This window comes from Podarcis tiliguerta, assembly GCF_965153285.1.
Source record: "Podarcis tiliguerta genome assembly, chromosome: 1".
Lineage (NCBI taxonomy): Eukaryota > Metazoa > Chordata > Lepidosauria > Squamata > Lacertidae > Podarcis > Podarcis tiliguerta.
In genome coordinates this window covers 107,500,035-107,526,548 of record NC_139534.1, presented here as the reverse complement: position 1 = coordinate 107,526,548, position 26,514 = coordinate 107,500,035, and the positions used below count along the sequence as shown (strand labels likewise).

The following is a 26,514-nucleotide window of genomic DNA, read 5'->3' as shown; positions in this document are numbered from 1 at the left end:
GCCCAAGGTTAATACCTTAAGAGAGAATGAGAGAGAAAGATTTCTCAGTTAGACATTTACCTGAAGGATAGTGTTCATTCACTGGCCAACCATCTACCTGAAGAGTAGCATTGCCACCATTTCGGGTAAAGCGTACGACGTGATATTTGCCATCATTGACTGGGGTGCTTTCTTCTTTGATCGAGATATCTACTGTTCCAATGTTGAAAACTACACCAATCTTGCCTTGTTCCTATGAAGAAAAGAACAGACAGAATAATAATAATTTATTAAAACCTTTTGAATTCAGATCCCGCTATGAAATAGAAAGCTGGTCCACTAAATAATGGACCCATTATATGTATTTAGGGAAGAGCTTCATTAACTGGGCAATGCTAGTTCATACACAGGCAATGTGTGTCATGAGAACAATATATTTGAAAAAGGACAGCTTCTCCAGTTGAGTAAAATTGCCGTTATCCATACAAGGATCCTGGTGTTGAACTAGAAGTTAATCCCTTTATGTTTCTAAAGCGAGAGATGGAAACTTCATGTATCTCACAGAGTAACCAGGCCTTTCGTGTCATCGGCCCAGTCCTGTGGAACACCCTGCCAATTAAGATTCAGCAGGCGCCTTCTGTGGCAACATTTAAATGCCTGCTGAAAAAAGATTCTGTTCTGCCAGGCCTATGCAGGCAGTTAAGACTACATCATCCAGAATGGTCTATTGACGTTTGTTTTTGTTTTTATTTATTTTCATTTTTGACTTGTGATAGGCAACTGGGTGCCTTCCAGATATTGCTGGACTACAACTCTCCCTGAACATTGGCCACACTGGCTGGTACTGATGGGAGTTGAAGGCTAACAGCATCTGAGTGTGGCATCTTGGCTACACCAGCAGTAGATAAATCCAGCAAATCTCCAGAGATTCAATAAACTGGTTTGGTCGACTGCTTCAGAAAGTAAAAACGAGGAGTCAGTGAGTGCAAATACAAGGTGCCTTTGACGATGTGTGTCACAACTTGAGCAGACTTGAGATAAGCCATGGTAGAGTTGGAGCTGCATCAAATTAACTTAGAACCAAGTCATTTGCATAATTGCTGTTGTTTTAACTTGAGATTGAAAACAAATATCGCCCGAATATAAGATTTTACATGGAAATGAACATCTGCTTCACAATCTCAAACAAGCTGGGCTTGGTCCCAGCCCACAGTTCCTTCTGCCATATACAAGTCTCCAAGCATCAAAGAGAATAATAGCAAACTGAACTGCAATGTTGCAACAGCCAACTGTGAGAGCCAGAATGACTTACATGAGTGCCAACAAAAGGAAACCTGAACATGTAAGGACAGAAAAGATAGGGTTGCTAGCTTCCTATGAGTGAATCCAACTGCCCCTGCTGATGCCCAACTGGCACATTGTTGAAGTTACACTGTGCTGTAGAGACTTACAGCAGAAGCCTTGAACTACACCAGAAAGGATAGGGTAAAGTGTGTTTATTATTCGCTGACTCATATAAGGACTCTTAGCTTAGTCACAGGGCACATGCAGAAGGTCTCAGATTCTGTGTCTAACATCTCCAGTTAAAAGGACCCAGGACCAGGTGCTAAGACTCTGCCTGAGATCCTGAAGGATGGAGCACTGACGTGACAAGGCAGCTAGATTCCAATCAGCGAAAGGCTGGTTCAATGCATGGTGGCCACATCTAGCATGAACAGTCAGAATAGGCTGTGTACCACTACCCCAGAAATAGGTTTCCAACTGTAGATGGAAGTAACTTCAAAATTTTAGATCAACGATCACAGAAGCTTGTGAGTATATCTCTGCAGAGCAGAGGTTTTCAACCGTTTTGAGTCCACGGCTCACTTGACCAACTGAATTCTTTCTGTAGCACCCCTGTGGCGCTCAGGAGCCCAGTTATGTCACCCCTTGCCTGCAAAGCTGGCAACCTCTCACCCTCTTTCCAACACCTTCCCTTGTGGAGTGTTCCCCCAGTGTCCTCTCCTTGGGAGTCCTCTGGGCAGCTGCTGCTGCTGCTGTCCCTGGTCTCTGAGCTGCCCCCCTGCCCAAAGAGGGGTGCCTGCGGAGCTTATAGCCAGCGCTGCTGCAATAAAGAGCTGTGCAAGCCTTTGAGAGGCAGAGACACATGAGAGGGCATCAGAGGAGGGAGGGAAGGAAAGTGGGACAGAGGCTAATGTTGTCTGCGCCCCCTCCCCCAGTTGATGGGCATTGCCATTCAAATAGTGTCCATACAGGACAGGGCTTACTTGACCCCCCGCAATATTTTATTCAAGTTTCCACCCCTGTTACAAGCTTAACAAACCATATTTTTATGACCCCTGATGATTACTGAAGATTATTATCCTTTTTTTTCTGGGGGGATGTAAGCAACCAATAGAGCAAATATACCACCAGGAGTGAACTCCTAGCAAATATTATTGCTTGTAAATAGAGTAAAATGGTAGACCCAGCACCCGGATTCCGTTCAGATCCTAGAACAGCTTCGAAACCCTTTGCTTCGAGTCTCTTAAAACACTTCCAAAAGCAGAAGCTGAGTGAACAGCTTGGTTGTCTGCATCCCAGACATGAAGAAAATCTCAGTTGTCATTTATTGGCCAATCACATTCTTCTGAGGAAACTTCTGCATGCTGTATTTATTCTCCATCAGCATAACTGCACTGCACGTTTGTAAACTTTGGCGGGGGAAGGCATGCGCAAAGGCACTGATGGTTACACCACGAGAGGATAAAAACAGCTGTTTTCAAACAGCTGGCTAAAGCTCCATTTGTGAGAAAAGTCTTCTTACTATTTCCCATTTTCAAGAAAGAAGGTGGCGGGTGTCACGTCTTTCAGCAACCCAGAATTCATGCTCTCGCTGGGATACAGTGGTGAGAGCTTCATAAGCAAATTGAACTGGCATTGTTTATAATGTTAATCAATGGCACACATTGATCTCTTAACATGAATTACAGGTATAGCGATTCATGCAGGGCCTGGGGAGGTGGGGAACAGGGGACCCCCCACTGCATCACCCCTCTTCTGATGACCAGGAGAAAGACAGGGGAGAAAAGGAAGGTGGGGAAGCAGTTTCCTTTCCTCTCCCCCCCCCCCCATGTTTGGCGCTAGGGTTGCCATATTTCAAGAGGTAAAAATCCAGCCACAAAAAGCGTCCAAGCCAGAACCAGAGCCACCCATGCATAAAATACAGGACATTTGCTTGAAAATGTAAAATTCCCCCGGATGGCCATGTAGGACCTTCAAAAGACGACAAGTCTGGCCATTTCTGGACACATCACAACCCTAGGCTGCACCAGCTCCAACCCTCCAGTAATAAATAACTTTAAAACGTTACTTATGAAAATAAAGGTTCTCCTCTTCCATGAGTTAACGGTGTTTCCAGACAATCTGATTGTTGAGCATTCATCCTGATTTGTTTGTGGGGAGATTAGACAAAGTCACACAAAACTGGTGCACTGTTGATCTGTGGAACTACCTGCTGCCAGAAACCAAAAAGGCATTCATTCCTCTTATTGAGTTATTTGGATACCCAATATCTCAATGACAACCAATAGGGCCACCTCTGCAGTTCTTAATACCCAAGGGGTCTGTAGCAAAGGAGGCAAGGGGTCTGTAGCGAAGGAGGCTTAATACCCAAGGGGTCTGTAGCTTTTTCAGGCCTGAGTCATGTAGGGCTTTCAACACCAATGTGAGCACCTTGAATTGCCCCGAAAACTAACCGGCAACCAATACGGCCATTCCAATGAGACAAAGACTTGGAAGCACCTAAAGAATGGGAAACTTGCTCAGCTGAAGAAAATATGACCTATCTCAAAATGTCTTTGGGGAGGCTGTAAATAACACCCATTGATTTCTGGCAATTAAAGATGGCAGCAGATGAACTGGCTGTTGCCTAAAACACAGCCAGGCTCAAACTTGCAGACAGTGTGGAAGGCGCCACATAAAGCTTTTTAATTGTTAATCATCTCAATCAAGCTGGTCATCCCAGTTGCTGCATGTTTGTGAAATCATAGACTAATAGGGACTTCCAAGAGTCATCAAGTCCAACTCCCTACAATACAGGAATCTCAACGAAAGCATCCAGGACAAATGGCCGTCCAACCTCTGCTTAAAGACCTCCGAGGAGAGAGAGTCCACCACCTCCCAAGGGAGTCTGTTTCACTGGCGAACAGCTCTTACTGTCAGAAAATTCCTCCTGATGTTTAGTTGGAATCTCCTTGAAGCCATTGGTTTATGCCCTAACCTCCAGAGCAGGAGAAAACAGGCTTGCTCCATCTTCCATGTGACAGCCCTTCAGATACTTGAAGATGGCTATCATATCTCCTTTCAGTCTCCTCTTTTCCAGGCTAAGCATACCTAGCTCTTTCAACCACTCCTCATAAGTCTTGGTTTCCAGACCCTTGATCATCTTGGTTGCCCTCTTCTGCCCTCTGACATGTGATGGCAGTGGATCTGCAGAATGCACCCTAACCAGAGCTGTCTGTCTTGGCATATAGTCTCTGTGTGAGTGAGAATTACACTTGGCTCTGGGAGAAATCCTATAAGGACGGACCATCTAGTGCCAGAGGAGATGAGTAAACAGGCCTATCATATTGTTAGAGGTCAATTAGCTGCAATACTGCAGCATAAAGAGGGTGAAGGGGCAAGTGGCTTTTGACAGCATTAATCAATTGGAATTTGCTTTTGGAAGCTGCATGTTGGGCTGAAACTATTTCCAGCCCTCTTTCCTAAAGCAATTCATTTAGTTATGGAACTGGTGGCATAATTATATAATGCATACTGCAAAGTAATATATAGCGGGGGAAAGATGTGTAATAGCTTCTCAGTGTGGTTCATCAGGACCGCAGCTGGGATGCTGCTTTCACTGCTGGACATTTCATTACCAGACAGATATCGACAAACCAGGGGGGTTCCAAGAAAAATCAAGAAAAATGGTCAGGCGATTGCAGAGAATGATTTAAGAAGGAAAATACAGCTATACGAAACTATCATGGCATATAAGCAACTCATTTCAGCACACCAAACAGATCAATTGTCAATCCTCTCCCCGCTCCTGCCTCCCTCCCTCTCACACACCCCAGGAAATTATTTGTGGTGTACCTCCTTCCCATGGAATATGCATTGAAAGCATATTTATTTACCCAGCCCTTTGAATGCTGGGAGTTCTGGAACAGTATGAGAGGAATTTGATATGATTTTAATATGGATATGTGTGTGGTTATATAGTCACCCAGTGTTCCTACCGGGGGGGGGGGGGAATGATGTGCTAGTAAATATAAATAAATAATAGTACAAAAAATGATCTCTGAGGTCCACTTTGAGAATCAGTGTAAGTCCTCCTCAGGTGTTTAGGTGTAGCTGTGTGCTGGCTTTAATTATGGAGGGGGGCATTTACACAACCCAGCCACAAGCTTCCCCAAGCATGCTGGTTCTGCTTCTAATCTTTGTATGTTGAACACAGTTGCAATTTCACCCCCATCCTTAGTTCATAATAATATAATATATATATTAAATTGTCTTTCAAACATTGCAAAATCAAAATCCTCAGCTCCTGCAGCACATGATCAGTCTCTGAGAAATCCAACATTCATTTAAGAAATTTTACCACCATTATTCCACTCAGGCAAACTGTAATTTAGTACAGATTCTTTCAGGTTGTAATTGGTTTGAAAGTGCATTTACTTTGCTGCTTGTTTTTTGGTGAATTGTTCAAGAAATGATCTATGGGCCACTGCTGGATTAGTCCCTTGTTTCTAGTCTAAAATGCTGCACCAATCTTTGGCCTAAGCATTTCAGAGACTACTCCAATACCCAGCTTGCACTCAAAAGCCACTCTACGCTAAGTTCAACAGCAGGGTCTCCATGAAAAATCATCTGACATCAAAAGCAAAACATTTGTCTGCATGAGCATTTGGAAGCTGACACCACTGCTGTCATAACAATTAGATATCTGATTTGCTTTTCATTTCCTTTCTAATTGGTTGTAGTAGGCTGCCTCAGACTAATGATGAGGTACAGTAACTTTTTTCCTTATAAAACAGCACGTAAATAGAACTGATGCTTTATAAGCAACCTTGAAGTCATGCCATTTTCATCAGAAAACTTCAGAAACAACCTCCATCCAAACACCTTTCTTCAATACTTTTAAATAAGAGAGGATTGCTCCTAATATTCTGATTGTAACATTCAGGGAGGGAGGGAAGGAGGAACAAGTACATATGTTATGCAGACCTGGAAAAAATCATTTCATACTTTGGTCCAACATGCTACATCTGAGCAGAAAAAGCTACTCACACATGCCGTATTGATGGAGCTTGAATATTTGAAGGTTGGGCATTTATCAAAGAGTCAGAGACAAAAGGTGGCCTTTCCTTTCTTTGACCTTGTTGGTCTGATGTGAGTCGAATACAGCTCACCACATGCTCTAACCTCAGCTTGTCAAATTGTCCTGCCTGCCTAGTTGACTGGGAGAGCTCATTTAAGAAGGGATCAGGTCAGTGGCATGAAATGCAAAGAGAGAGAAGAGAGAAAGGTGATGAATGGCTCTGACTCCTTTTCAGTCCCATCCTATGCAAGTGAAGGACAGGAGTGGCAACACTGTGCCAGCAGGAGCACAGGTGTGGGGAAGGAGGAGGAGGGAGCTCAGAAACATTGCAGAGAGAACTGGAAAGCACAGTTCATCTCCTCAGCCTCTGCCTATTTCCTGTGCTCTACAGGCACCAGCTCAATCCCTGATCGTCAGAGATGAGGTCTATATTGTCCACAAGGGCAGCACAAAAGTACTGCTGTTCAGCATCCATTATTTCTGTTGAAATTTGGAGCAGCTTGCATCTGGTGAGACTGGGCTGGCTGGGGTCAAGCACTTACTGAATATGTCACACATAAATGCTATATCTGATTTTCTTTCTTTCTTTCTTTCAGTCCCTATCACAGTGGTTGGCCTAAGAGCTGGGGTACTTTTTTCTGATGAGGGAAATGCAAAGGTCAAAGGGGGGGGGGGCTAGATTTAGATTTGCCATACCACTCAAGCACCAGAAAGATTATCTTGTGTGCGTTCATGCATCCAGAGGTATTCAAATATAAAAAGCACACATGCACCCTCACAAACAACATTTGGAAAAAAATAGCTCCAGTATTAGCATTGTCATTTAGCATTATACATGGTGGATGTCTGTGGGAAATTTCCTCCCAATTCTAGTCTCAGAGATGGCGGTGGAGAGCAGAATCTGGACTGGACCTTCAGCAAGGAAAAGGGATAAATAATCTTCCCCACATCCATGGTTCTATTCCAGATCCCCTCACAGGTGCGATCAAATGCTCACAGTCTCCAGAAACATGCTTTTCCTGTAGCTGTTTAGGCCTCATGTCTAGGATTAAGACTTTCAGGGTGACTATTCTTCAGTATTTGGATATCTAAGATAAAAGAAGAGAAGAGTTGTATATTTTTTTTCCTGGGCCTGGGGGAAAGTATTGAGACTGCAGTCCTGACTCTGCTACCTGTGAGTAAAACCTTTTTGCATTCAATAGGACTTACTTCTGAGTAAACATAGGATTGTGCTTTTCAGGCAGGTTACTAAAGATATCACAGGAAATACTTTGCAGGGTTTTACTTCTTTCTTTCTTTTTACACATACACACATTAAATCACAGTTTAAATTTTTAAGATTCATTTTGCAGAATCTGCTTTTTACATATGAATGCTAATTAATAACCTGCATCTTATTATAAAACTCCTAGATTTGATTTCCCAAGCTTGCTATGCTGAGAAAGGGTAATGAGTTGTAATTGCTAATGATAATGGTGCTCTCACCCATGGAGTGCTTTGGCGATTTTTCACCATATAATACCTACTAACATTCTCATGCAATGTGCAATCATTATTATTTCCATTACACAGAAGGGGTCCAAAGAGGGAGGCATCAAGTCCAAGTGAGCCCTTTGGATCGCTCCTTTGGAGAGTGATGATGGCAAGGGCGTTTGGGTTGTGGATGGGGTTGCTCCCAGGTGAGAGATTAGAGCAGCTGGCGTATGAGATGTGACTTAACCCAGCTGCCACGTGAGAAGTTGAATGCTGGGGAGCTGCGTCTGTGGCAAGAGCATGAATGCCGCTCACAAAGGCATATCCAGTGCGATCAGTGGCTATTTGGTGAAATGATGATGATGATGATTTATGTTATGTTATGAATAATAAGAAAGGAAACTAAGACCACTCATGACTGCTGTGGAACCCTGAATCATGCAGTGAATCTTGAACCACAAAACACTCAAGGTGGCTCAAAACTTTTCTCCCTTTGTACATGAGTTTATATTTTCTCAGGACAAACATGGGATTAATGACAGAATCCTCAAAATCATGAAATCTAGTGACACAAGGTAAGTGAAAATCAAAGCAACACAGCTTCACTGGGAGCAACACGCCACTGTGTGTGCATGCATGTGTGTGCGCGCGCGCACACACACACACACACCCCAGTCCCATTGCAATCAATGCTGAGATATCATTGGGAGATGGATGTCGTAAGAGAGCAGGTGGGTGTCAGCAGGGCAACATGCAGGAAGTAGCCACTGGCTAAGAGGCACAATTAAGGACAAGAGGCAGACAGCCTGGTCTTGATGTATGGAATCTGAACCAAGGAGCCCATAAAGTCCTCACCCTGCCCATGGGCTAAGTATGACTCCGTGGTCTCGAATGCTACACTCCCTACTGAATTCCCATCCCCTGGCGTGCAATACACACACAGAGCAGACATTTGCCAATATAAACTCATGAATCCGCAGCATTTTGAACATGGTGATTTATATATCTGTGCTCCGATGACAAGGTAGCAAGGTGGCCGGGGTGCACTGTTGGCTTGCTGGACCCTGTGGACATTTATATTCATCACATGGCATGAATGACAAATGATACCATGTCAGCGAATGAAAGCAAAGTGTCTACATATCACTTGGCGCTTAGGTAACATTGCTTATCTGCCATGCTCATCTCCCATCCCTGCCCACTAGATAGCCTGTAATTTAGTTAACAAAAGGAAGAATTTCAGAGAATGATCACCTTACTGCCTGTCTATGATGCCTCTTAAGGTTATAGCAGCAGAAAACAAGAACTTTGCTTCTATCTAAACCATTTATTGAACTGTTTCTTAATAATTTCATGGGCTGTTTCTGTCCCTTCCCCTTTGAAGGTGAGGAAGTCTTCCAATAAGGCAGCCTGGTCTTCAGGTTGGAGTGAAGTTGTAAAGCTACTGGCTGTTTTGCCCTTCCACAAAGTGTGACATTTTCCACTTGGGCAGGAGGCAGAAGCAGCCGGAAGAACACAGCTAGAGGTTTGGACAGAAGGACTGGAATGCTTCCGCCAGTACAGTCAGCATCTCAGATGGACATAGTTTCTCCTGCTTGTTCTCACTTAGTAACATAGGAAGTTGCCCTATACTGAGTTGGACCATTGGTCCATCCAGGTCCACACCCGTCTTCCCCAATCTGATGCCCTCCAGTTGTTACTGGACTACAAATCCAATCAGCACCAGGCAACATGGCCAATGGACAGAGATGAGGGGAGTTGTAGTCTAAAATATCTGGATAGCAGTAGGTTGGTCTACTAGGGCGTGCCATTTTTTGCAAAGTTCTTCAGTTCAGGGGGGGGTCTTAAAAATATGTTATTGGGTGTGAGGAATTCAAATCTGCTATTATATTTGTGATTGGACGACATTTAGCTTGATAAGTCTATGTTTGATGAAACAAACTGCTTTTGAAAAACCAAAGAATTTTAATTTTACCTTCTGAAAATGCCAGGTAATGATTGATTAATAAACTAACTTAACTAACTAACTATAATATAACTAGCTAAAGGTAAACGTAAAGGACCCTTGGATGGATAAGTCAAGTTGAATTTGACTATGGGTTGTGGTGCACACCTCCGCTTTCAGGCTGAGGGAGCTGGCGCTTGTTGGCAGACTGCTTTCCAGGTCATGTGGCCAGCATGACTCAAACGCTTCTGGTGCAACGGAGCATCATGATGAGTCCCAGAGCTCACTGAAATGCCATTTACCTTCCCACTGGAGCGGTGCCTATTTATCTACTCGCGCTGGTATGTTTTCGAACTGCAAGTACTTGGCAGTCATTTTTAATGATTTCTATGCAATTCTACACATATGTTGCTTTTCCAAGCAAAACTAAGTTATATTAATTTAAGCAAAATACTTTCCCCCAAGTTATGTTACAACTTCTTAGCACTCGTCATTTTTGGAATTGAAAAATTCCACATGTCCTACTGGTCTACAGTGACAGGCTGTATCTCTCCAGGATCCTAAAGATGCCAGGGACCAAATCTGGGGCCATGTGCCAGCTATGGCCTTTCACCAGCAATGTACACCTGTAGTTAGGAGAACAGGCACTGAGCCTCTGCTCTACTGCCACATTTGCAAGATGTATGCCTAAGGAAGTGCCCACTTCTTCTTTAAAAAAGGAAATAACAGTGTCAGGATGTGTGGCAGCAGTAATTGCACCTCGTGAAACCTGAAGCCAATTCACATCTTCTTTCTAGTGTGCTGCCCAGGTGGGGGGAAACTGTTTGTTTGGATGATCTCACAATAGCCAACCCCGCCAATCCCCCTCATTACCTACTTAGCAGAAGAGCTCCGGTGGACTAAAATAACAGAAATCAAGCTTTCCTCTTTATCAAGAGTGCACAATTCAGTCTCTGTTAAGTTGTGGGTGAACATATCAGACGACACAGCGATTCTTCAAACAGCTCTTGTTTATTCACAAACCCAGAACAGAACTGAAGGGTTCAGCCAGCCTGCTTATATAGAGCTCCACTACAATGCAACAGTAACAACTTTGTGTAACTATCCAATCACTGAACGTCACTTTCAATTCCTTATTTGCATATGTGGACCTGAGTGAAAACTATCTACAGTATCTCCCTGCTGGCCCAGGGTGAGAACTTCAGTACATAACAGTCTCCCTGTATGTATGTTCACTGTCCTCGTGCCATTGGTTCTGCAGGTACCACAGACACAACACAGTTCTGAAGGCTTTCCACAGACAGTTTGGACTCATGCATGGAAGATAACGCTGTGGATTTGCTTAACTGTCATTTACAGGAACTCCCCCCCACCCTTGCAAACCTGGCTGCCCCCAGGCAGCACCAACCACCTTGGGGTCCTGAAACTGTACTGCCAGAGTAAACCTTTTGAAGTCCGGACACGTTCTTTCTCACCTGGGTAACTAAAAACCCACTTTGCCTATAACACAGCCCACATTGTGTTGCTTCTGCCTCCCTGTCAAATAAATGCTATCTTTCCAAGGGCTGCAGAGGGAATAGGGTGGGGGTGGGGGGGTGGAGGCTGCCATAATGAGGAAGTGGGAAGGAGGTCCTGCTTGGGCCTCGAGGGCTTTTCAAAGGGCTGGTTTAAGAGCTCTCATTAACGGCTGGAGATGCTCCTGCAGGCTCGCCCTTGTCATGAAGCACTGCCTGGGAATAAGGAGCAGGCTCGTTGGCTCAAACACGCAGCTGCCTGAGATTCAAAGCCCTCTTCAGCTGATTTTTAAAGTGTCGGCAGCCATGACCTAATCAAACGGAATGCCTATTAGCTTTTCTCTTTAGCAAATGTTAACCTGGAGTGCAAAGAAAAATGGAACAATCTTTGGTATAGACTGAGAAGTGAACCAGAAAATAGATCAGAAAACACAGCTTGGTTTTTGTTGTTGTTGTTTTTTTAAATACAGCAATAATGCTGAACAAATCCGTAGGGGAGACGTAAAGGTTATCTCACAAAGTAGTCGGAGGAAGAGCAAAGTAGCTGTTTGTTATGCTTGAGCTGTCAAAATGGTGGCAAGGAGAGAGCTTGTTTGGTTACACCAAACAAAGCCCCAGAAAAGAGAAACAGAGTCACTGGAAAGCAATCCAAGAGAAGTCAAGTCTGGAGTGATGTCAAAGTGCAGCTGCAGCAGGTGAATAGGAGCCATTTATAACTCTTTGCCCACCAACTACAGGAAAGAGGCTGCTTCAAAGAAGCGTCTCAGTGATTCAGGAAAGGAAATGCATAAGGAGTAGAGTCGCCAACTTTCCAGCCAGTCCCTGTAGCTGTGACAGACAGGTTTTTTTTAAATAGCATTCAGTCAATGCCTGCCAGCCCCAACAGCGAAGTTCTACCTCCCCCATTGGAGCTAGTATGCTCCTGAATTCCCGCTGCTGGGAATTGCAGGTGGGAAAAGTGCTGCTGCGCTGTAATTCATATTGGGTACTGAACTAGCAGTGACTGACCAGGAAAGAAAGCTTGGGGTAGTGGTGGGTAGCTCGATTAAAAATGTCAATATGTGGCAGCTGAGAAAAAGGCACACTTCCAAGTTAGGGGTCCTTAGGAACGTGATTAAAAACAAGCTGCCAATATCATAATGCCATTATACCAATCAATGGTGAGGTTGCACTTGGAACACTGGTGTACGGCCCTGGTTGGGGCAAATGGAACAAGCAAAAGGAAGTTACTCTATGGAACTCACTGCCACATGATGTAGTGATGGCTGTCAGCTTGGACAGTTTTAAAACACGGAGGATAAGGTCATCAGTGGCTATTAGCTTAGAGGTTAGGATGCGTTGGACTAGGACCTGGGAGAACAGGGTTCATATCCCTGCTCAGTCACAAACCTCCCTGGGTGGACCAGTAACTGTCTCTCAGCCTAGCATACTTCACAGGGTTGTTGTGAGCATAAAATGGGGGTGGGAAGAGCCATGTATGCCACCTTGAGCTCCTTCGAGGAAAGCTGATATATAAAATATACTACTAATAAAAAAATAAATGCAGTAGCCATGATGACTCTATTAATACTCCAGAATGAGTGGCAGTATGCCTACCAGTTGCTGAGAACTGCAGGTGGGGGAGAGCACCTTTGCCCTCAGGTTCTGCTTGCAGGCTTCCTATAGACTTCTGGTTCACCACAGCAAGATCAGGATGCTGAACTAAATAGTCTGACCCAGCAGGACTTTTCTAATGTTCTTTTGAGAACTGCAGCCTCACTCTGGCTCAACACTCTGAGTAACACGGAAACACGGACAGGGCTATGATGCTTCAGCATAAAAGGAACGTCATGAACCAGACCAGGAATCACTTTTGCAAGGGAGCCTCATCTGCCCCAAATGGTTGCTGGAAGAACAAAAGGGGGGCGGCTCCATGTCTCCCTAAGATCCTTGTAAACCACTCCTTCAATTTTCCATCTTGACCTGCTAAGTAAAACACTGTCTAATCATGAAAGTTCAGCCCTTTAACATTTCTTTTCAGCACCACAAAGGACAGGATACTGGGCTGGGTGGGGATTTTATCTGCTATGGAAGGGGAATGCACATTTGGTTATTACCTTTTGCTACCCTGTACCATACATGCAGAGCACGCAGCATTAGAATAAAGCCCATCGTTATTTGTAGCAGGTTTCCCTGAGGATGTGCATCGTCTTGGACTTTCATGCATTCGTTTTTTAAAAAATTGTTTTCAGAACTACAGAAGGTATTGCTTAAAGCTTATCCATCCACACACACACACCCCTTCTGTAATGTAATCTCTGCCTTGCATCAAATCTCTGATGGATGAATGAGCCACATCTAGTGAAGCAAATCCACGCAGGGGCTACACCAGTCCTGGACAAGTTACCTGACTTGGAAAGTCAATTGTGCATATATTCCCACATGCCTTCCCAACTCAAGGAAAGCTAGGGAAGAATATGTTGTGTTTGGCTGGCAAGGATGGAATGTTTTGGAATATATACATACATACATATACATACACACACACACACACACACACACACACATATATATATATTCTGTATTATGTCCAGGAAGCAGAAAATGTTACCAGACAAAAGAAGTAAGGGTGTAGAAAGTTCCTGAGCAAGTTGTATGACATTTTAGGGACGAGGGACTATTGATTACAGTTCTGAAATGGCAACAATGATCCTGTCATTCCTTCCAAAATTACGTTTCCCCCCCAAGGCTCCAGAGTATGTGGCAGTCTTTTAAGACAAGTGTCCCTGTGTTGTGCACGGAAAGGCACAGGCGTTTGTGCTGTGGTGAGTCAAAATGCTCTGCCTTTTGCAGAGACAGAAAATATAATGGCAAAAAAAGTGCAATGTGTTTTTCTTTTACTTATACTTACATTGCCTGATCACTGGGTGTGGATGAAAACCTGTCACACCAATGGACTAACAAATTAGGGTGATGTGTGGGGTTGCCAATTACATCTTCCTCAGGATACAGGAGTGCACAACTCCAAGAAATTCCATTAGTCTTGTAACCTTTTGGCTTTTCTTGGAAGTCTTTTGCCAGTGATGCCACCGAACTTTGTAATCACCCACTTTGGAATTCAAATTTGCCCTGCCTTTAAGGCAGGCTTGCATTCCAAACTGCCCACCCCCTAGTTCTTCTTGGACCGGATTGCAATGCAAGCTAAAGAAGAATAACTCCTCACACACTCATCGCCTTGGTTGCTGCAGTGGCAATGGCAGTAGTGACAGCAGAGAGAGTAGGAGTTCTTTCCTACACCAGTACTATTGCAGTGTTCTTGGTACCAAGGACTCTGGACAATAAGATTTCTCCAGGGCATTTGCCTGTCAGGCACCTAGGAAAACTATATTTTCCAGTGTTCCTGCCAGAGAGCGAAGGAGACATGGCAGCAACAACTGACACAAATGCCTTCATTACAACCACAACTATGTAAGGGAGCTTGGGGATTGACAGGGGGTCACCATGATGCTCCCACTAAAGTCATCATGAATACATTGGGTTTGAGTTGGGCTTTGAATTAATGGTGATACAAAACTCCAGTCTTTTCCTTGTAATCCTCTTTATGTTTATACAGAAACAGAAACAATTCAGACAGAGTTCGGCGTGCCTTAAGCCCACAACAGTGTGCCTAAAATTGCAGCCTAACAGCATGGTCCTAGACATATCTATGCAACAGTAAATTCCCTGGAGTTCTTTGGGATATATTGTCAAGTATGCATGCACAGCACTGTACTATTAGACCGCAATCCCATGTAGAATTTGCTGGGACTAAGTCCCACTGAACTTACTGGAACTTAATTCTGCTTAGACATGTAAAAGATGCACTGTTAGTGTCTTTCAGCAAATCATACTTTAAAATATACTTTAGCTGAATTGCCATACCCACCCTCTTTTCTTGGTCTATGACACATCAACCCTAAGGAAGCTCCAAAATATTTTTCTTGGCATACAAATTTCCCTAGAACAAAATTTGTGGTTCACACCTCTAACAAGCCTGCCTTATTTGATCTATATGCATAATGCATGGAAAACACCACTCAAATAATGGTGGGCGAGAAATCCAGAAATGCAAGAAATTAAGGCACATTCAAAACTAAGAGGAGGGAAAATACATTAAAATAACGGGGGGAAACAGCATTAAAAACAAACCAACAAACCGCAAATGCCATAACAATGATGTTAAAGTCACAGGGCGATCGTCTGTCTTGTTCTGTGATTACGCTAGAGGTGTGCACCAATTTTGTTTCAAAAGAAAATGAACGCTTTGGAATCCATTTCTGTTTTGAACAATTTAATACATGTGGACTTGGAAGCTCCTGCATGGAGTTTTGAAGAGCTGGGGAGGGTAGCGATGCAGCATGCACACACACACACAGCCGAATGGTAAGTGAGTTACTATTTGGTTTCCCTTCCCTGGGCCCTGATCTCCATCCAAATAACTATTGATTAATATACCAAGTGAAGCCTCTTCATGTTTATTCCTTAGGATCAGCCTGACAGCCTACCAGCTGCTCCTGTGCTATTTTTGCCATGATGGCATGAGTAATGCAAAGAGCCTCCTCACTCAATGTGCCAAGCAGTACTGCTGCCTGCTATTTGCCTCCCTGGCACTGTGGCTCTAACCTTTGGCACTTGGATATATGCTTTCGGTGCCTTGGTCACAGCATCTTTGGCATTGCAATTTGGCGGGGATGCAGCAGATGGGATGCTGTGCTCCGTCCTAAGCTGCCCTTTGCTTGGCTGGGACGGCCGATAAGGCTGATCATTCACTTGGAGATGTACCATGTCCTCCCTAGTCCATTGACCTTGCTAACTAGAGGTTTGGAAAATCAATGGAAATAAGGCAAAGTTTAATTTTATTTTGGATGGCATCCTATCAAATAGAAATCTGTGAGATTTCCTTTTCTGAAAATCGTATGAAAGCTATAGTTATTAGAATATGTGACATTGAGGCATTTAACTTATATCCAAGAAGGGAGAAAGGCCTGGTTCACTTTGCTAACACGGCAACTGTGGGGGGAATCTGGGGCCAAATCACAAATACATTATTGCTGGAGAGTCCCAAATAGGGGACTGTATCCTATAAACCTATCCTCTAAACCTCTAAACATATCCTTTAAACCTTTGTGGCAAGAGTGGGGAACAACATACCCTCCAACATTTCTCTGATGAAAATGGGGGCGTCCCATTCCATAATGATAATTTTACTATTTATACCCCACACATCTTACTGGGTTGCCCCAGCCACTCTGGGTGGCTCCCAACATATATAAAACATTAAACATTTTTTTAAAAAAACCTCCCTATACAGGATTGCCTTCAGATGGCTCAGGGTTTGGATAACTCCATACCCTCCAACATTTCTCCAGTTGAAATAGGGACATCCTAAAGAAAAGTGGGACATTTCGGGATCAAATCAGAAACCCAGACGGTTTCTCTAAATCAGGAATGACCCTGGAAAATAGGGACACTTGGAGGGTCTGGAACAATAGAAAACTGCTTATTTCCGCCTGCCCTAAATGTATCACAACCAAATATTCATCCCAACCCTATCAATGTTCTGCTCAAATCCTATGTTCAGAAACCGTGTGTGTAATCCTAAAGAGGATGTTCTTTCTTTAACAAGTTTTGCATATGATGTATAATTGAGCCAAACAATGGCCTTTCACATTTTCCTTAGATGTAGATGCTGTCAGATGGATTTAGGTGAATTGGCTATGATTTATTTATTTTTAATGATCCTTCCTCCTTTCCTCACTTGTGGGAGAATGTCATATAGAGGAGGGAGAAAGGTTGTTGTCTGCTGCTCCAGAGAAGCGGGCACAGAGCAATGGATCCAAACTACAAGAAAGAAGATTCCACCTAAACATTAGGAAGAACTTCCTGACAGTAAGAGCTGTTCGACAGTGGAATTTGCTGCCAAGGAGTGTGGTGGAGTCTCCTTCTTTGGAGGTCTTTAAGCAGAGGCTTGACAACCATATGTCAGGAGTGCTCTGATGGTGTTTCCTGCTTGGCAGGGGGTTGGACTCGATGGCCCTTGTGGTCTATTCCAACTCTATGATTCTATGAATGCAAATGCAGGCATCCCCTTACTTATGCGGGTTCTACTAAGGACATCTGCGTTGTAGGGAGAGGCTTACCATGTCATGAAGAGGCAGCAGAGAGTTCCATATATACATTTTATTTCACTCAAACAAACAGAACTGGCAATCCCCTGCCTCCTGAAAATTGTTTGGTTACATCATCACCAAGTGGTCAAAAACACAGCGCCCTTTCATGGAGAATGACTGGTATTGCAAAAGCAGTGGTGTTGGTGATGATCTTCAGCTCCCCTTTAGAAATCACTGCTATAAATTCATTTTGGTGATTGCCAGCAGTGTAGGTGGTTTTTAGGAAAAGGGTAGCCAACATGGTGCCCCCGGATGTTGTTGGGACTCCCATCATTCCCAGCTAGCATGGCCAATGGTCAGAGATTATGGGTACTGTAGTCCAAGAACACCTCTGGATTAGATTGATTCACCATTCACAAAACACTTGTGTCTATGATTGCAAGATGCAAAGGGCTAGCAAATGAAGAGGCTTGTGATAACCAATGGGCATCTGGCTGGCCACTCTCAGAAACAGATGGGTGCACTAGATGGGCTGTGATTTGAACCAGTAGCACCATTCTTACAACCTATGATCATATTTATAATGAGCAACTCTCACCAGTGCATCTAGTATTACCTGCAGCTTCAGTCAGGAACAAAGTTCAAGCATTTGTGTTCATAGAATCATAGAATCATAGAGTTGGAAGAGACCACAAGGGCCATCAAGTCCAACCCCCTGCCAAGCAGGAAACACCATCAGAGCACTCCTGGCATATGGTTGTCAAGCCTCTGCTTAAAGACCTCCAAAGAAGGAGACTCCACCACACTCCTTTGCAAACCATACTACATACAGCATCTTCTGCTGCCCATCAGAAAGAAAACAGATCTGATGAGTGAGGAGCACTGAATTGTTCAAGAAAGCTTCTGAAAGTTTAATGCATTTGGCTACTGCTTTTTTGGGGACATAAACAAATTTTGCTTCAGGCTAGACAAGAATACCCACTTTGATTTCTGTGCTATGTCAGCACCGGCTATGCACTCAAAGAAGGAAAAACAGCCAAAAAAATGTTGTCCCCTTTCACTCCTCACCCCTGGGAATATGCCACATCCTGGCCGGCTCAGACATCTAATTTTCAGAACACCAGAGATCCTTTCTCAAGCATTATTCCCAAGACACCCTTAGAACTGGCAGGATGTATGTCCTATAATACATTCTTTTAAGGACTACAATCAAAATACCACATACCCTTTCGTAAGCACAATGAAAAGGGGTTGAGGAAAAATCGCTACCTGGGACCAATCTACTCCTTGTCAGCATTGATTATCCACACCAGATCATACCATCACATCCCAGTTGAGGGGGAGGTTTAAAGTGACTACCAGAATCAATAGCTGGAAGGACACTTGAAAAACAGAATGACACATCCCTCCCCCTCCCCACTTCTCTTGCGCGTCTTGTGGGTTTAGCAACTGCCATGTCCTATTACATCACCCTGACATGAGTTAGGATAACAGGAATCTGGACAGCATTCCTCAGCGGGGGATTGGGGTTTTTTTAAACACTGTTTTTATGTTGCCACGGATGCTCTGTGTTGTCCAGGTAATTGTGTATGTGCTGCTACAAGGCCGTTGGGACGAACTTGACCTTCTGGCAAAAGATGTAGGCATGTTTGGAAGCAAGCAGCCAGGCTGCCAGGGTGTGCTTGCCAATGTCAAACAACTGGCCTTTCTGAAACGCTTAGAAAAGGAAGAGAGAAAAGAACGAGGGGCCACTGCCAAATGGCATCTCCCCTCATAAGCACGACACAGGCTGGTCTGGGTAGCTGCTGCAGCCGTGGAAGCCAAGTGCTGTTAGCAAGGGGATGGAAGTCGACAGCCACTCACTCCACCCACCCAGATGGAGGGGGGAAAACAGGGCATAAAAGCTTTTAGGAACGAATGGATACGAAGCAGAGAGCAAAGAAAGGCAAAATGCAACGGAACAGCATCATTTGAAAACGAAAACAAAATGGGGAATTGTTTCTTGCAGTGTTTTAATCAATACAAAAACAAACAAACAAAAAAGCCCTCAAATCTATTCATGGAAGCCATATGCAGAAATGCGAGGCTCAATTCAGAAAAGCATCACACAGGAAAACAAGAGAACAATTACCTTATTCAACTAGTTTCAGAGCATAGGATAACCAGTAGGTGGCAATGAACTGCAGAGAGTGAGAAAAGCTCAAGGTTCAAAGCTTCCTTTTGGTATACAGTGGTACCTCAGGTTAAGTACTTAATTTGTTCCAGAGGTCCATACTTAACCTGAAACTTTTCTTAACCTGAAGCACCACTTTAGCTAATGGGGCCTCCTGCTGCCGCCACGCCACTGGCGCACGATTTCTGTTCTCATCCTGAAGCAAAGTTCTTAACCCGAGGTAATATTTCTGGGTTAGCGGAGTCTGTAACCTAAAGCGTATGTAACCTGAAGCGTATGTAACCTGAGGTACCACTGTAATAATAACAGGCACTGAAGTTGCCCCTGAAATTTCTCCTGAAGTAGAAAATGTGAGCTACATGGGGAATTTTGAGGGAAGCCAAAACATACTGTATTTTTCAAATGAGCTTTCTCAAGTGGTTCCTACACATTCCTGGATTCTCACAGGATTCTGACAAAAGTGGAATTTGAAGCCAATCCCAATTTCCTCCTCTGATGAAACAGTCACAGATTTGTATTGCTGAGAAAGCCCCCAGTGTTGCCAAGGGACAATTTCCCCAAAAGAAATATTAGTTTTAGAAGAAGCATTTGTTGTTCAGGAGTGTAGAAAGGAGGAAATAGTTAAATTGCCCTCCACACCCCACAGCTGATGCTATTTGCATATAAAAAGAAACAAATCCTGGTACAGCCATTCATTGGGTCAATGGGATGAACCTGATCCGCATTCACATTTTCATGACTTTTCTCTAACTGTTAAGTTCCATGTTACACTTGAGCTCGCACAGAACATCAAATCCACTTCTGTAATTATAGTCGAATATAGTGCGCACATTTCTGTGTTATTTGCTACCAGAAAAAAATTAATCTGTTTGCGAATGGAAACGAGTACTAAACTTGCTCCATGTTTGATTATCATGTGAAAATTAACAGTTATGGAAATATTGTGAAAATGGAATAAACAGCCCTGTGCATACAGACCTTGTAGCATAAGATATGACTGACAAACACACACACACGGCTACAAAGACCTCATCCATACTTACTGTTTGCCCCACATTTTCTAGGCATAGGTCTGCACATTAAAGCACCATGTCTGAGCAGAGCTCCCCTGTGCTTTCTCTGTGAAAACATGTTCTTTAACGTTGAATTGAAACACATGACAATCTGGGTTATCCACAGATTTCTGCTGCTCCAACTCAGTGGTAAAGAGTGGATTTACAGTGGTACCTTGGGTTAAGTACTTAATTCATTCTGGAGGTCCGTACTTAACCTGAAACTGTTCTTAACCTGAAGCACCACTTTAGCTAATGGGGCCTCCTGCTGCCGCCGCGCCGCTGCAGCACGATTTCTGTTCTCATCCTGAAGCAAAGTTCTTAACCCGAAGCACTATTTCTGGGTTAGCGGAGTCTGTAACCTGACGTGTATGTAACCTGAAGCGTATGTAACCCGAGGTACTACTGTACATAGAGAAAGAGCTGGGGGAGGGGAAGCACTCAAACATAGAGGTTTACATACATAGAAACATGGCACAAAAGGAAGTCTGGGTAGGTCCAAAGGCAAAATTCAAGGCAGGTCAGGTGATGGAGCTTGACGACCCCTAAAAGTGAGTAACGGTCTACAAGTCATAGCTAACCACCCCTCCTTTCCCCCCTTCCTGTGCCTGGCTTTGGCAAGGAGGGAGGTGAGTTTCTGCTTGGGTTCAATAGCAAAGTGAAGCTGAGGAAGCACATGCCTGCGTCCCCACAGCCGTGTGCGCAGCAGAAGTGTGCAAAAGGGTGTAGTGTTGACAGAAGCTGTTGGCGGTGCTGACCTGGCCTCCTGCCACTGGTGTCACTGTGGCTCACTAGAAGGAAGGGGAGAAGGGGTGAATCAGTAAGCACCCCTGCCCTGCCAACTGCTGCTGGCTGTGGCTCAGTTCAGCAACAAGCATGTTGCACAGCTCAAGCAAGGAAACAAAGTGAATGTGCCACTGCTGTTTTTGTGAAAGAATCCTGGCAATCAGCCAAATGCCATACACACACACAGAGAGAGAGAGAGAGAGAGAGCGCAACACTATGGTAAGAGAAATTTGTTCTTTTTAAATCCTGCCGGGTGATCGGCAGCCCTGTCAAGCATATTCTGGTGGACAAGTCTCCGCCTTCCAAAGTGCGCACAATGACTCTGCACCACATGCGCAAGACTCACAGAATCACAGAGACTTAAAAAAAAAAAAAAAAAAAAACGCCCTTCTGGTACGTGCCTCTAATTAAATTCCAGTCTCTGACGGCAACCCTTGTAATTTATACATCCCTTACAAGGTTCACGATTAATTAAGCGGGTTACTTTCAAATTCTCTGAGCCATAACAGTAGTAGGAGGGTTGTGGGACAGAAGTAAGATATTGTGCTTTCTCAGGGTTAGCTGTGGGATATTGAAACCAGTCCTCAGAGAGAAAGTTCTACTAGGAAGGAATCAAGGAAAATATGTGAGGTTTGCTATGTGCACACGCCAATATTTTCTTTCCATAAACAACATATACATAGTTCAAGCCAAAGATTTAAATTTAGACAAAATTGTTGCTGTTGCTGTTGGGACCCACCCAATTTTTGCGAATGTGTTTTAAATCGTTTCTAATGTTGTGTTTTAAATTGTTGTAACCCACCATTGGACCTTAGGGTGAAGCGTAGGTAATAAATTAAAATAATAATAATTAGGCTGCCCTTCATTCAAAAAAATTACAAAGCTTTAGAGCTTTTTCTTATTTTAAAACTGGGCAGGAGGGGTGAGAGATGATGCTCAGAAGGAATGCTTCACGTGAATGTCTTCCTCCTTGCGAACAAATGAAAAAGAATGTCTCTCACTGGACTACTCTAAACCCTTCCCTTCTTCTCTCATTCCCTTTTGATGTCTCTTGTAGCACATTTCTTCTCTTCCAGAGCTGACATCATTCAGGTGTTTGCTTGTGCTCTGACAGAATGAAGCTATAGAGTGACAGTCCAAGGGAAAAACCCCTGGAGGCAAGCGGTCTATCATCCTCCCCCCATCCCCACCCCCCCCAAGCCAGAAGTAAGGCAAAGGGCTGACAACTCCGTGTGTAATGCAGTTGTATACAGAGTTGCTTGGTTAAGGTGGAAAAACTGAAATCATTCCCCGTTCTCTTTTGGGGTCCATTTCATCCCACAGCCCATATCTTAAGCCCCCTTCAGCCACAGAGGTGCAGTTGGGTGGGAGCCACATCCCCACGGCGCAACCCATGGGCTTGTAGTCTCTGCGAGATTATAACAAGTGTGTAGTCAAAAGGGATTGTGTTGAACTTCCCCACTCATTCACTGTCCTCCCTCCCAGCGTGATAGCAGTTCGAAGAGCGGAAGATAAGGAGTTTTCACATTTTCCACCCCCTCAAAAGGGTGGCCAGTTCACTTCCCGAACCAATTCAATGTCTCCTTGGAGTTTTTTTAAAGCCCTAAACAAATCATCATAAGTATTGGTGGGGAGGACTGCCTTATCTATAGACTCTTTGGTGCTAAGACTGGCAGAGGGGAGCCTCTTGATAGTTCTACCACCCTCAAAGGTTCTGGGGTGGGGGTTGGCAGCCCAGCATTTTTTTGTGGAAGCTCCTATGTGCTGGAATCCCCACAGAGTTGGGTCTGGAAGCTTTGCTGTCTAGCTTCTGTCATATGCTGAAGACACACCTTTTCACCCTGGCCTTAGACACCTGGGATTTATTTATGGTATTTAAAATATTAATAAATGCTTTTATTATTTATATATAATTGTATACCACTGTTGTTTATACCAGTTATAAAACAACTGTGTGTGCATGTGTTAAAAACAGGAATCAGCTAACTATTATGGGAAAAGATATTCTTAATTGCCTGCCTAAGCATGACAGAATAGAAAAGGTTTCAGCAGGCATTTGAAAGCTGAAACAGAAGATTAAAAGTCAAAACAGAAGGCACCTGCTGAATCTCTACCAGACTGGGCCGATGACACTAAAGGCTATATTTTGTGCTGATCACCAACTCATAAGGGTATATATATGAGTCACACCTTGTTCATCTTATTGTAAAGGTAAAGGGACCCCTGACCATTAGGTCCAGTCGGGCCCGACTCTGGGGTTGCAGCGCTCATCTCGCTTTATTGGCCAAGGGAGCCGGCATACAGCTTCCAGGTCATGTGGCCAGCATGACTAAGCCGCTTCTGGGGAAACAAGAGCAGTGCATGGAAACGCCATTTACCTTCCTGCCGGAGCGGTGCCTATTTATCTACTTGCACTTTGACGTGCTTTCGAACTGCTAGGTTGGCAGGAGCAGGGATTGAACAACGGGAGCTCACCCCATCGCGGGGATTCAAGCTGCCGACCTTCTGATCGGCAAGTCCTAGGCTCTGTGGTTTAGACCACAGCGCCACCCGCGTCCTAGTCATCTTATTGTACATTGTTTTAATCGATTCTGATATTGCATTTTTGCAACCTGCCCTGGGACCTAAAGGTGATGGGCAGGTGAGAAAATTGATTAATGACAACAACAACAACCTATGATTCCTGCATTGCAGGAGGTTGGACTAGATTACCCCTGGGGTCCCTTGCAACTTTGCAGTTTTACAATGCTGTGATTCAAGTGTTGTCAGATTTGTCCATCCTCTGCATGCTACACTGATAGTCCAGGTTCTCTCCCTGCCACCCCGCAAATATTTTAAGTGACCTGACGCTGCCACATATTGCTGAAGCTGTTAGAAACGAGGAAGCAGCATCCCAAGGGGTGAGGTGGGGACGTGCAGAGAAGCACAAAAGGTTACATAACAAGTGCCATGTGTGGAAGGAAACTGGTTGAGAGCTTCGGAGCTCCGGGCAACCAAATGGGTGAGGAAGGGGTGCGGGACGGCAAATCAGTGCGCAAGGATGATCCCACGACAGGAGAGAGGTCGGAGCCGGGGAGTGAGAGGCAGCCGGAGTTGGCAGAGCAGTGGGGAATGCCCTGTGGCGAGAGCTTAAAAAAACACACACACATTAAAAACAGACCATCAGGATTCTCAAGCCTTTGGAGCATCAGCTGCAGCTGAAAGTGGACTGCTTCTGATGAGATGCCAGCCAAGCTGCATTTCTAAGAACATCTTCTGCTTGCACGACATGATGGTTTAAAAAAAATCTTTGTGTATAAACACTGCAGCAGCTGGAGTGGGCGGGGGTGAGTGAGAATAGAAAGGAAGAAAGGAAAGAAGCCGTGCCTTTCCGCAGAGCCAGAATTGTGTGGGGTTTTTGTTTTTGTTTTGTTCTTTTTTTCTATTTCTCAGTGCACTGCTTCCTCATTGGTAGGTCCTTGGAAGAGAGCTGGGGGATGATAGCCGAGCTCAAAAACACTTGCTTGTAAACTGCAGAGCCCCATCATTAAATCTATCAATCAAAGCGCCACTCGGCTCCAATCCCATGCTCACCGTAATTGTGCCACAGAAAGGAAACTGCTGTATATGCAGGCAGTTAATCCCCAGGCGAACACACACACACATCTGAAGCAGCTACTTCTTTGTGGCTGATACAGGAGATGGCTTGAGATTCAAAGCCATGCATGTTGTCTCTAGTCTCACTTCGGCCTGGATGGTTTGCCATTCTTCAAACATTCAAAGAAGGCTACACAGCAAATGAGCACTGGGCACTCTACCTCCTAGCAGCTCTGCTATTGGGAAAATTTCAGCAATTCAGTCCCAGGATCTGTAATCTTTTTATTTTATTTTTTGGCTAATGGCTGTTCACAACTCTTCAGGGCCAGTGTTCCCCCACTGTTTGCTCCCTTTGCTTTAGGGGCAATTTTGAACGTGTTTAGTTTTTACAGAGATCCCAGCCAATCAGGGATCATGCACATGACACAATGGCACTGCGGCGCTATAAACTGACCAGTAGGATTTAGCTATGTGCTGACAGCACTGTGGACAAGTGAAACTAATTATACTGAGGGCAAAGCTTCTGGTAGTCATTTGGCTGATCCTAGGCAACCAGGGACCCTTAATAATCCCTCTGCACTAGTGGAAACCTTGGGCAACCCTTTCAAACAAAGGGGGTGTGTGGAATTATGAGCACCAGCAAAGCAAGCTTTCCACCAGCACCACAACATGACCCACAATCTGGTTTTTGATTGACGCTTCCACACACCCAGCATAATGCGCTCTTTCCTGCAGTGGAGTAGAATGGAAAGATCTATCAGTTTCTGTTCTATCACTTTCTAATTTTTTTCAAATCTTAAATTAAAAAGAAAACCTCACGAAAATACTTCAACACATTTTTTCTATGCAGTTTTGACTAATGTACTCATTTTTGCAAGCAATTTGTGGCACTATACAGTCATACCTCGGGTTAAATACGCTTCGAGTTGAGCACGTTCGAGTTGTGCTCCTCAGCAACCCAGAAGTAACGGAGTGCGTTACTTCCAGATTTCGCCGCTTGCGAATGTGCAGACGCTCAAAATGACAGCACGCGCATGCGCAGAAGCGGTGAAAAGTGACGCGCCTGTGCGCAGACGTGCCGTCGCTAGTTACGTTTACCTCTAGATGTGAATGGGGCTCTGGAACGGATCCTGTTCGTATCTAGAGGAACCACTGTAATGCATTTTTGTGAATCCTTTCTTCACTAATATTTTCATCTTTATGTACACTTCTACCTAAAATACAAATTTTTGAAAGCATAAATTTGTTGCGGAAGTGCACCACACAATTCAGATAAATGTGAATTCCAAAGAATGGCTGTGTTTTGGGTCTCATGTTTTTGTTTGTTTGTTTTCTTCGGAAAATGCAACTTTGGTAGATTCACCTTTCAAAAGGACTGAAATCAATTTTCTCCCCCATCCCTACTCCCAACATTTGAAAATCCAAACTAAAAACCTGCCCTTTGTCTCCAGCCACTCCTCCTCTAGGCATAATGCGGGGATGGGAAATAGAGCCAATGGAGCAGCATCCGAGCTGATGCTAGAAGAGCAGAGTGGCTTCTCTCTC

General features: G+C 44.2%; 1 protein-coding gene across 33 annotated transcripts in view; it reads right to left on the bottom strand.

Annotated features, from left to right (window-relative positions):
* NRXN3 (neurexin 3) overlaps positions 1-26,514 on the bottom strand; it is a 1,187,696-nt gene that overhangs the window by 162,643 nt on the left and 998,539 nt on the right. For all 33 annotated transcript variants that reach the window (XR_014512831.1, XR_014512832.1, XR_014512833.1 and 30 more), the window contains one exon: positions 61-232. Coding sequence is in view for 30 of the 33 variants with exons in the window: in XM_083447320.1 (XP_083303446.1) it covers positions 61-232 (172 nt within the window). In the remaining 3 variants the exon portion in view is untranslated. The remainder of the gene's footprint in view (positions 1-60; positions 233-26,514) is intronic.